The 12,755-nt window shown below is 39.3% G+C and overlaps 1 protein-coding gene across 3 annotated transcripts in view; it reads right to left on the bottom strand.

Annotated features, from left to right (window-relative positions):
• LOC148348246 (A-type potassium channel modulatory protein DPP6-like) overlaps positions 1–12,755 on the bottom strand; it is a 173,700-nt gene that overhangs the window by 69,628 nt on the left and 91,317 nt on the right. The window contains exon 1 of one of the 3 annotated variants that reach the window (XM_088322764.1): positions 8,172–8,389. The exons of the other annotated variants lie outside the window; for them this stretch is intronic. Within the exon in view, the coding sequence (XP_088178890.1) occupies positions 8,172–8,225 (54 nt within the window). The 5' untranslated portion in view covers positions 8,226–8,389. Of the gene's footprint in view, positions 1–8,171; positions 8,390–12,755 lie in introns of those variants that run through there. 3 annotated transcript variants of the gene reach the window in all.

Raw genomic sequence — 12,755 nt, 5'->3', positions numbered from 1 at the left:
GTTTTCCTCTATATCTCAATAAACTTGTCAGTAAACGTCACGCATCTGGGTCATCCACTTGTCCTGGTCCTGACAGAAGGACATTAAATAAATACTTTGTTGGTTGATATTATTAATATTGCTTTATTTTTAGCTTAAACCATAAAACAGCATCAGGGCAGACTTTGCTTAGGTCAGCTCCATACAGGGGATAAAGAATCCATGACAAAGGCATGTGTTTTGTTCTGTTCTTAATAGCTTTTTCCTGGGCACCATTTTATATCGAGTTTACCAGTTTAACTAAGCCTCCCCCGAGTTTAGTTTTTATATACATTTAGACAGAGTTGTAGGACTCAAAATTGAAACAGAAAGTGGATAAGTAGATAAAAACAACGCTTTCTGTTTCTTTTTATTTAGGGGTATCCGATAATCGAGAGCTTCTTTTGGCAGAAGTCGGATTAGTGGGGGCTAGGAAGAGTAGGAGCAGGTTTGTAAATCCGTTGCCCCCTTTAAACGATTGCCGCAGTGATTCCGTTTTAAAGCAGGAAGCAGCTTCTGATATTCGAGTGACAAATAACGACGACCCACAAAACTCGCTCTATGCGGAGGATCAAGAAAAAATGAATGCCACTGATAATTAAGAGCGACACTTGGATTAATGGATCTAATGATCTCTTTTTAATGTATGCAGAGGTGTTCAGTAGTTGGTGTTAATCAAAAATGAGCAATTTGTTTATTTTTTTCTATTTTGTATTCTCCGTTACCATTTCATTACGTTACTTTTCTTGTAGAATTTTAACTTGAAGAACAAATGCCAATAATCAATTATGCTAATGTTGGCGTTTTGTCTTTGATCTTTTGTTAACTTTTTAAGAGCTTAATTTTCTTAAATGTCTACTAAAAAGGTCCAAGAAAGGCATAGAAAAGGTTTCAAAGCTAGATTACGATAACTAAATGCAAAAGATAAATAAAGAAAAATAATCAAGCCAATGTTAGCTAAAATGTCTTCCAAATGGAACAATCTCAATTGTTACAATATGAATCGGAATTGGGTCCCAACTAGCTTGCGCCACCAATTTCTAGTGTAGATTAGCGATTATTTATGCCAACATTAGCATGTTGATTTCATTCTTTCTTTCAAAATTAGCTAGGATAAATCTCATATAAAATTTTAATTTACATAACATGTTCCGATGATTAATAATGCTAATATTACCATTTGGTGTTTAATTCTTTGTTAGCAATTGGCTAGGTTATTTTTCCCAAAAGAAAAAAGCGTGCTAAAGGGATAGAAAAACCTTCAAGCTAGCTTATTCTAAATAACATAAAAAAAGAAAGATCAAGCTACAATGTAGCTAAATTGTTATCCAAATAAAATAATAAAATTAAGACAAAATGAAACTAAATTGGCTTCCGACGAGCTTGTGCCACCAACTGCCAGCGTTGATTAGCAATTATTGATGCCAAAATTAGCATGTTAAATTCAAACTTTTATTTAGCATTCAGCTAGGATAATTATGAGTTAAAATGTCAATTTACAGAATATAGTCCAATGATTAGTGATGCTAAAATTACCACTTTGTGTTCAATCCTTTGTTTGCAATTCGCTAGGTTAACTTTATAAAATTGCAACCATAAAACTGAGGCAAAGGGATTGAAAGTAAAAATTAAAAAAAAGCACAAATTAATAGAATCAAGCTAATCGTTAGCTAAATTGTCCTCCAAATGAATGATTTAAAATGGGACAAATTGAGTCGGAATAGGCTCCCGACTAGTTTGCGCCTGCTAGCCACAGATTAAAGTCCGATTAGCATCCGGCACTATCTGGCCCTAACCGACTCTTGTTTCCTGTCACCGGCCCACCTTGAGGCCGTCCATCAGGAACTGTCGTGGGGGCCACAGAAGACTTTTTTTTCGGGATTTTAGTCATTCATCACAAGGGGGAGCGGTTGGGGAGAGGATGACTGCTTATCACAAAGCAGCAAGCGGAGGTTTTTTTTACGCTTATCTTGTCTCCTGTGGCAAACACTTGGCGGGGCAACGGAGATCATTTTGCCGGTTAATATATAATTCATGGACATGAAAACTGCAAAATATTGGGGAAAATATGAGAAAGTATTAAAAAAAACGATTTTGGAAGGTTTCCTTGACAAAGTTCGAATGATTAGATTTGGTTACCGAAATTTGTATTACTCTTCTCACAAGTAACGGAGATTTCAAGGGAAAATTAAGACAATATATATATATATATATATATAACTAAAAAAAAACATTTTTTCGGGGTGCGCCCTATAACCCGGTGCATATATACCGTATTTTCCGCACTGTAAGGCGCACCGGGTTATAGGGGCAACCCCGAAAAAATAGTTTTTGGTCCTATATTTGACATACATAAGACGCACCAGATTATAAGGCGCTACAATGGAAACGTCGACGAAACAGTCAGATAGTTCAGTCAAATACGTGTCGAGAACACGTGCGGATGCGGTGTCCGTACGATGTCACTCAAATGCATCGTTCCATCATTCGGAAGGTTAAAGTCTTGGGATTTAAGAAATGCCAACCATTCCTTAGTTTCTATTTTCTTTTTTTGCTCGCAACTTTACTGTGCATATGACAATAAACACTTGGAATTGAGTTTAATTTAAAAATAGACACTCCATTCCATCCATTATCTGCACCGCTTATCACAGAAACATCGAGTTCAGTCTGAAACAAGATACAGGGAAAATATATAGCCGGAGTAGCTTACCGAAGTCGTTGTGTTCAATAATAATGTGCAGCCATGGTCCTCTTATATCCGTGAGTGTAGTAAATCCAGGAGAATAAAATATTTACAAATACAGAATAGTAAAAAATGCTTTCTCTATGCCGTCAACCACGTGCTATTCACACTCATCTTTTTCGGCCAATTGCAGGCTTTGTTTTGCCGCTTAAGCCAATGCCAGCCTGTGAATGATAAAAAGGATCCGCCCCTTGACCTCCGAATAACTTTAGCCAATAGTGATCGATTCAAATGATGATTAACACATTGGTTAGCCAATGAAACGCCAGTAAATAAATCCCAGCATACACCGCGGACTACTTGGCGTTCGGGGGAAAATCTAGTCGGCGGCTGCAAGTTAGTTGGAAGACTTTGCGACTTAATGTTGATCCATAAATAAGGCGCACTGTATTATGAGGCGCATGGTCAGCATTTGAAAAAATTAAAGGCTTTTATGTGCGCCTTATAGTGCGGAAAATACGTTGCATATATATATGAATATATATATATATATATATATATATGTATATATATATATATATATATATATACTGGACTGTCTCAGAAAATTAGAATATTGTGATAAAGTTCTTTATTTTCTGTTATGCAATTAAAAAAACAAAAATGTCATACATTCTGGATTCATTACACATCAACTGAACTATTTCAAGCCTTTTATTATTTGAATATTGCTGATTTTGGCTTACAGCTGAAAAAAACTCAAAAATCCTATCTCAAAATATTAGAATACTTCCTCAGACCAAGTAAAAAAATAATTTTATAACAGCAAAACTAAATCAAACATTTGAAAATGTCCATTGATGCACTCAGTACTTGGTTGGGAATCCTTTTGCACGGATTACTGCATCAATCCGGCGTGGCATGGAGGCAATCAGCCTGTGGCATTGCTGAGGTGTTATTGATGCCCAGGATGCTTCGATAGCGGCCTTCAGCTCATTTGCATTTGTAGGTCTGGTGTCTTTCATCTTCTTCTTAACTATACCCCACAAATTCTCGATGGGGTTCAGGTCAGGGGAATTAGCAGGCCAATCAAGGACAGTGATGCCATGGTCAGTGCACCAGTTACTGGTGGTTTTGGCACCCTGGGCAGGTGCCAGATCATGCTGGAAAATGAAATCCTCATCTCCATAGAGCTTTTCAGCAGATGGAAGCATGTAGTGCTCTAAAATCTCTTGGTACACAGTTGCATTTACTCTGGACTTGATGAAACACAGTGGACCAACACCAGCAGCTGACATGGCTCCCCAAACCATTGCTGACTGTGGGAACTTCACACTGGATTTCAAGCAACTTGGATTTTGCTCCTCTCCAGCCTTTCTCCAGACTCTGGCGCCTTGACTTCCAAATGAAATGCAAAACTTGCTTTCGTCTGAAAAGAGGACTTTGGACCACTCTGCAACTGTCCAGTTCTTCTTCTCCATAGCCCAAGTCAGACGCTTCTTCCGTTGTCTTGAGTTCAGAAGTGGCTTGACCATGGAAATACGGCTATTGTAGCCCATTTCCCGGACACGTCTGTGAACTGTGGCTTTTGATACCTGGACTCCAGCTTCAGCCCACTGTCTTTGAAGCTCCCCCAAATTCTGGAAGCGGCTCTTCTTCACAATTTTGTTAAGGCTGCGGTCATCTCTCTTGGTTGTGCAGCGTTTCCGGCCACATTTTTCCCTTCCAACAGACTTTTTGTGGATATGCTTTGAAACTGCACTCTGTGAACAGCCTGCTCTTTGAGAAATTTCTTTTTGTGTCTTACCCTCCTGATGGAGGGTATCAATGATGGTCCTCTGGACAGCAGTCAGATCAGCAGTCTTCCCCATATTTGTGATTTAGTTTACTGAACCAAGCTGAGTGTTTTTAAGGCTCAGGAAACCCTCGCAAGGTGTTTCAAGTTAATTAGATGATTCAGGTGATTAGTTGAATAGCCTACTTGTATACTTTTTCATGATATTCTAATATTTTGAGATAGGATTTTTGAGTTTTCTTAAGCTGTAAGCCAAATTCAGCAATATTAAAATAATAAAAGGCTTGAAATAGTTCAGTTGATGTGTAATGAATCCAGAATGTATGACATTTTTGTTTTTTTAATTGCATTACAGAAAATAAAGACTGCGATTGGCTGGCAACCAATTCAGGGTGTCCCCTGCCCACTGCCCGGAGATGGCTGGGATGGGCTCCAGCCCCCCCGCGACCCTAATGAGGATGAGCGGTACGGCTGATGAGATGAGATGAGATGAGATGAAAATAAAGAACTTTATCACAATATTCAAATTTTCTGAGACAGTCCAGTATATATATATATCTCATCTCATCAGCTGCACCGCTTATCCTCAGTAGGGTCGCAATCAATGGGCAGTGGGCAGGGGACACCCTGGACTGGTTGCCAGCCAATCGCAGGGCACATGGGGACGGACAACTCACTCGCTCAGTCTCACCTAGGGACAATTTGGAACGGCCAATTCACCTGAAATGCATGTTTTTGGAATGTGGGAGGAAACCGGAGTGCCCGGAGGAAACCCACGCAAGCACGGGGAGAACATACAAACTCCGCACAGTAAGGCCGGGAGCTGGATTTGAACCCACTCAGGAGGTTCCCACGACCTCAGAACTGTGCCGCACACGCGCTAACCACTGCCCCGCCGTGCTGCCTGACAACAACCATATGCAATATTATTGAAAATGTGCTGCATATTATAAAAAAAATCATCGTAAAAGAAAAATATTACTTAAAATAAGACAATTATTGTAGAATTTTTATAACAAGAAATGGAGAAATACAGTGACAATTTTAATATAGCTAAAAACGTTATATATTATAAAACATTTAAATAATAAAATACAAAATGAAAATATTTCAAAAATGTGTTGATTTCAATTAATTTATTTTGATTACCTGAAAAAAGCAGTAAAATTTAAAAAAAAAAGAAAAAATATGTATTTTTCTAAACTTTTTCTGCTTATTGTTATGAACAAAAACTATTCTGATTAATTTATATCCAGAACAATTGATATTAATATTTAATTAATTATGTGTGGGCTTTTAAATAAGGATTTTTTTTTCACTGCACACTTTCAAGTATGCCATTTTTTGTGCATCAGTCAAAAACACGCTAGCTATCATCTATTTATTCCGCAGATTATTTTTGGAACCTTGCAGTTTGCATCGCTACATATAATAACTCATTCATGAAACCGCACGCGTGTACATCTTTTCATATAATGTAAATATGAAAAATATATATATAATATTAGAAAATACCATGAAAATATTAAAATGAAAAAAACAGAGACTATATTTATTTTTTGTGAAAAAATATCCACATTAAAAGTGTATTAAAGGAGATGTGTTACTTTCAAATATTCTAATAAAATGTCAAAAATGAAATTAAAAAAGGTAAAATAATACCTATGACAACGACATCATAGCAAGGATATTTCATATTATTCAAAAATATAAAAATATAAGAAAAATCCATCCATTCATTCATTATCTGCACCACTTATCCTCAGTAGGGTCGTGGGGGTGCTGGAGCCCATCCCAGCTATCTTTGGGCAGTGGGCAGGGGACATTCTGAACCGGTTGCCTGTTAGTTGCTGGCCTATTAACCTGACATGCATGGTTTTGAAATACAGAAAGAAAACCCAAGCAAGCTCAGGGAGAAGATGCAAACTCCGAACAGGAAGGCTGGTAGGTGGATTTGAACCCATGACCTCAGAACTATTCTGCGGATGAGCTAACCACTCAGCCGCCTCGAATAAATCATAAACAAAATATGTATTTTTTTTAAATCGAAAAATAAATGAAATTAAAAAGTAAAATAATAATTCAGCATGACAGTGATGATATGATTTGTTATCTCATCTCATCAGCTGTACCGCTTATCCTTGTTAGGGTCGCAGGGGGGGGTTGGAGCCCATCCCAGCCATATCCGGGCAGTGGGCAGGGGACACCTTGAACTGGTTGCCAGCCAATCGCAGGGCACACGGGGACAGACAACTCACTCGCTCATTCACACCTAGGGAGAATTTGGACCGGTCAATTCACCTGCATGTCTTTGGAATGTGGGAGGAAACCGGAGTGCCCGGAGGAAACCCACGCAAGCACGGGGAGAACATACAAACTCCGCACAGTAATGGTGGTAGCTGGATTTGAACCCACGCAGGAGGGTCCCACGACCTCAGAACCAAGCCGCACATGCGCTAACCACTGCGCCGCCGTGCTGCCCCAATCATAATATTTGTTATAACATTACAAAATAGTTTTAAAAATTAAATGACAGGAAAAATATTGATTAAGTTAAGCTAATAAAAAATATATAAAACACGTTAAATGAGAAATTGACAGCAACAATATTTAATAAGCCAATCTTTAAATAATATCAAAAAATAAATAAAGAATGAAAATTATGATTTTAAATAATTCAATTAAAAATATTTTAAGAAATAGGAAATAAATATAATAAAAATTGTAAATAGGTAAATACATTACCTAAAATTAATTAACTTTTAGAATTTGTTTGTTCATTGACTTAAAAAATATAGTCAAAAAAAATAGTATTATCAAAATATTATTTTTACTTACTGTTGCCACATTTTTTGTGTTCTTTTTTTTCTGTGCAAGTTTCCAATATATCATAATGGTACATACTGATATATCTATCCATCTATCTATCTATCTATCTATCTATCCTCTCTCTCTTTCTCTCTCTCTCTCTCTCTCTCTCTCTCTCTCTCTCTCTCTCTCTCTCTCTCTCTCTCTCTCTCTCTCTCTCTCTCTCTCTCTCTCTCTCTCTCTCTCTCTCTCTCGATATGATATGAAGGGTTCTTCATAATCCGGAGTAGCCCCTAAAACCCCTAAACCCCCTGAGTAGCCTGCAGGCTGGTTTTGAAAATATATTATGGATCATTGTGATTTCTTACCGGCATGATGTTTAGTGGTTGACTGGGCCTAGTTTAACTTCTGGTAATACAACCTTGTAATAACATAGTCATAACATTGTCACAAGAAAGTAATAACATGTTATTTTAGAAAAGCACTTAAAACTGGTATCCCTTTGCATTAATCAGTAACAAAAAAAAAGTATCTAGACGCCTCAAAAGGGTTGGTGACCATTGCTTTAAAGTATCAATTTTTCTGTGCGTCAGTCAAAAACAATAGTGATAATCGATTGATTCCGCCCATTCATTTTGCAACCTTGCAGTTTCCACATATAATAACCAAAAATAAGCAGACTCGTTCCGCTCACACAATCGAGTTCCGGCGTCAAAAGCAGATTGCGGCTTCGGCGCAGAAAAAAAGTCACATGACGCCGAGTTGCAAACGTGCAAAAGGTGGCGCTATACAACCATTGCGCTTAAACCCAAACAAGTTTGCAAAATTGTACATTTGCTCATTTCATAGGTTGCCTTTTTCTACCTGTTCTTGTTGCTGAGCCGTCTTATGCGCTGTGGCGTCCTTGGCGGTTGTCATGATGATAAAGGGGTACCCCCCCTAACCCCGAAAAAAATCCAAAAATAAAATAAATGTATATATAAAGATGTAAACCCGAGCGGAGGCAACCGGTGGAAATTTGTGAAGGAGCTGCTCCGTTGTGGGAACGGATGGCGCAAGTCAGGATGAAGATGAGGACGAAGAGGAGGAGAGAGAGGGATGAAGGGGGCAAGCGAGCAAGGGGGGGGCTTGGAGGGGGTCTTTGACGCGGCAATGCATGCAAATGAAGCAGCAGGGACCCTCTATGTTGAATTCATGAGGAAATTTAAGCTCATGGAATATTAATAGGACACCCGCTACGAGCTCATTTGCATAGCTAATAGCGCCGCTGGAGTATAAATGCTCGATTGGGAATTATAAAAAAAAAGGGGGGGGGGTCAAGGGGGTTGGAATGATCTTTGTTTCTTGAAAGGGGAAAAAGAGCCAATTTTCATTCAAAAGGGCAACACTTTGCAGTTGCCATTGAAAAAAATGCTAGTCTAAACAAATTATAAATGAACACACATTTTCATTTGCAGGGGCAGCACTTCACAGCTTCCATTAAAGCAAAATAGTCTCATTTAAAAAACAAATAAAAATACATTTTCACTCATGGGGGCATCACTTCACAGATTAAATGGAAAGCAAACGCCAGTCTAAAACCCCCCACCAAAAATAAATAAATAAATAAAACACTAACTGTCATGATTGCCCTATTTGGAACACCTGTGGCAGCTTGATTGGCGCCAACAGCCCGGACAAGCTGATTGGTGGCCACACCCTTCTTAAGCCCCCAATTTCAGTTCAAACTTTGTCAGATCGTTGCGAGCTGTTGTGTTTCACTCAGTGAGTGTTCCCGTCCGACTTTGTCCCTGTTAAAACCTGTTTCCTGCCTGATTCCTGTTTCCGAACCTGACTACGCCTGTTTTGCCTGCCGCCTGCCTACGACCACGATTACGAACTGAACATCGCCTCTGATCTCCAGGCCTGGTCAAACGACGTGCCATTCCTGCCTGCCTTCTTCCGACACGCCTTGCTCGATCCCGCTCTCCGCCAGTCTTCGGATCAAGCAATCAAGCAAGCCTTACTCTCTCTCTCTCTTTCAATAAAATCTGAGAAACGCATGCAATTGAGTCCTGTGTCCGTTGTGGTCTGTGACACTAACTTTCACTCGTGGATGCAGCTTTTTCCAGATTCGATGGGAAGAAAACTGTTTGTTTTAAAAAAAAAGCACACATTTTCACTTTACATGCAGTTTCTTTAAAAGGGACATCCAAGTCCTGCTAGTTTTCAGTATATAGCAGTAGTTCCCAAAATGGGCAGTACCGCCCCCCTGAGGGTGGTGGAAGGTGTGGGGGTCGGTAAGAAAGAAGGCGGAAGGGGGGCAGCAGTCCGAAGTTTGAACGTAGTCTGGTAGTGGAACTGCAAAGCACTGCGGTTTTTTTCAAGGTTTTGTAGTGAGTGATGGAGTTTTGGCCAACCACAATGGTTACTGTTTGAGTTTTAAAAGCGCCGGCCAATCAGAGGCAAGTTTTAATGATAGCAGAAGCCAATAAACGCGATTTAAAGTTTGCAAGCACCACACTATGCCACACTCACCGTGTGAGCTCATTGAGTGTCATGGTGGACTCCGTAAACATAATCCCAGAGTCAACGGACGTGAAGGAAACGAAGCTTGCACTGAAGAAGGGCAGTACATCACTTGTTTGGCCCGATTTTGGTTTTGACGAAGCGGACGTGGAACAGAAGAAAACGCCCGTTGCAAAATGTACTTTCGCGTAGTCGCTAGGTCCAGAGGAAACACAAGTCATTTATACCAGCACCTTAAAAATTATCACGGCATTTAAAAAGGATTACAAGTAAAAGATGAATAAGGTGCTTCTACAAGTGGACTGAGAGGTAAACAAACAATGCTGTTAAGAATGTCGAGAAAAATTGCTCAAACCTCACATTGTTTATTTGCTGTTACTAGTGTCAATAAAATTGTTCAAATCAAAAACCAAACCATCAAAGCAGCTTTTGCGACCTTTACGCCGTACAAATAAAGTTCGCAAAGGCACAAAGAAATAACAAATGCTCTGACTCTAGCGAAAAATGTCCAAGCGTGTCCAACCCCAAAACTGCATTATCGCTGAGAGGTAACACTTTTTAATCATGCAAGTTAATAAGTGAAATGTTCAAATAAAAGTAATAAATAGTTGTAGCAGTAGTGTTAATAAGTTAGCAGGAATGGTGGGTTTGAATTAATACTTGAATACATTTCTTGCACTGATGAACATGCTGCAGTAGCACATGGTAAATTTTACATTACACTAATTGCAGACATGTCATGTTTACAGCCTTAAACGTGAAAAGTGGACCTCATTTATTGTTGTACTTTGTTTGTGTCATGGTTGCCATGGTGCCCAATTGGCCCCGTCCGTGTGGTGCAAGCTGCGGCTCGTTGAGGGATTGGCTTTATTTCTATATTAAGCTCAGCGCTCTCTTGCTTTTTTTGTCAGCTCGTCAAACGAACTCCTGCTCCACAAGACCTGGGTTCTGACTCTGTCCTGTTTTCCTGTTGATATCTTCAGTCCGGTATTGTTCCCGTTTATTTTTGTCCTGTTTAATTTCAGGTTCCAGTTTTGTTTCCGTCTATTTTGGTACTGTTTATTATTTTCTCCAGTTTTCGTTCCCGTCTAGTTTCCCCTCTTTGTTATCGATATCCTAAATTGTTGCCAATCCTTTCTGTCCCTTCCTGTCCGTTATCGACCCCATCTGTCCGATATCAACTCCGTCTCGTCTGTGTCTGGCTTCCTGTCCTTCCACGCCAGACCCGCTTCCTAACGTGCATGACTCCCCAAATCCCGTAAAAGAAAAGGCTTGTGTGAGAACGTCACGCGATTGGTCCTGTATCTGTTCTGGTTCTGACAGTTTGGGGAGGGTTATTTTAAGTGCGTACATTTTATCTTTTATACTGTGCAAATGTTCTTGATTTTTTTAAGAGTTCATTATTTTCTTCTTTTTTTAGTGTTACTTATGTTAGATTTTGACTTTCTTCGGTTATGAAGACATGTCAATATACATAATTGGAATGTTATTTTGTAATGTTTTATTTTGAAAAATTTCCAGACCACTATTTTAATGAGCTTAAAGTGCTATCTAGTGCATTTCATAGGTGGGTAGGTACTTCTATCGATTGAAGAATTGAATAGTAATAAATGGTTGGGAGGGGGGGTTGTTAGGGGGTTGAGGGCACTAGTATAACACTGGGGAGCCAAGGGGTCTAGTCTGCAAAAGTTTGGGAACCATTGGTGTATAGGATTCTAACTTTAAATACTTAAAATGACAAAAACAGTATTTTCTGCATTAGAAATGATTACTTTTCAGATTTTGGGACCAAATTTAAAATAATACATTTGAAGTGCAATTTCAGCATAATGAAATGGCCTAGGAAGAGCACTCACCGGCACTGCACTTTGTAGATTCTTCGGATCGCAAACAATAGCTTCGAAAAAAAAAAAAAAGTGCTAGGCGGTACGGCGGCTGGGTGGTTATCGTGCAGCCTCCCCTTGTGGAGTTTGCATGTTTTCCCCGTGCCTGTGTGGGTTTCCTCCGGGCACTGCGGTTTCCTCCCACATTCCAAAAACATGCATGTCAGGTTAATTGGTCGGTCCAAATTGTCCCGATGTGTGAATGAGCGAGTGAGTTGTCTGTCTCCATGTGCCCTGCAACCAGTTCAGGGTGTCCCCTGCCCACTGCCTGAAGATGACTAGGATGGCCTCCTTCACCCCCGCGACCCTACTAAGGATTTGCGGTGCAAATAAATGCTAATTTTCATTCACAGCACTTCACAGCTTCCATGGAAAGCAAAATAATCTCAAAAAAGGGAAAAATGCACACATTTTGACTCACGTAGGCATCACTTTGTACATGGAAAGCAAATGATATCTTCAAAAATCAGGGGGGGGACTGACAGAGGCAGCACTTCTCATTTACCAAAGAAACCAAAATAATCTCAAAAAACATAAATATATAAAAAAAGAAATATTTCACTGACGGAGTCAACACTTCCAGCAAGGAAAACAAAATAGTCTAAAAAAAACCCAAAAAGAAATAAAAAAAACACATTTTCACTCAGAGGGAGCACTTCACAGAACAAATGGAAAGCAAATGCTAAACCCTCCAAAAAAATTCACTCACGGGGACAATTTCAATAAAAAAGTAAAACTCAAGTGCTGAAAAAAAATCCTATTCCCCCCCAAAATCCATCCATTCATCAATTATCTGCACCGGTTAGGGTGGCAGGGGTGCTGGAGCCCATCCTAGCTGTCTCCGGGCAGTGGGCAGGGAACACCCTGAACTGGAGGTATTTAAAGCTATCTTGACCAAAATATATGATGGCAGATTTAAGTATTTTTATTTATTAGATTTTTTTAGACTAGCTGTTGCTTCCAATATACTGCTTTCTTAATGAGAAAATGGTACTCTTCTCTTTTTCTTTCAAGAAGCACATGCATGAAAACTAAATTAAGACATCTATGAGGAAAA

The sequence above is a fragment of the Urocampus carinirostris genome, chromosome 18, assembly GCF_059441175.1.
Source record: "Urocampus carinirostris isolate Australia breed hairy pipefish chromosome 18, RoL_Ucar_1.0, whole genome shotgun sequence".
Taxonomy (NCBI): Eukaryota; Metazoa; Chordata; class Actinopteri; order Syngnathiformes; family Syngnathidae; genus Urocampus; species Urocampus carinirostris.
The sequence above is the reverse complement of the archived record's forward strand: the minus strand, read 5'-3'. Positions and strand labels throughout refer to the sequence as shown.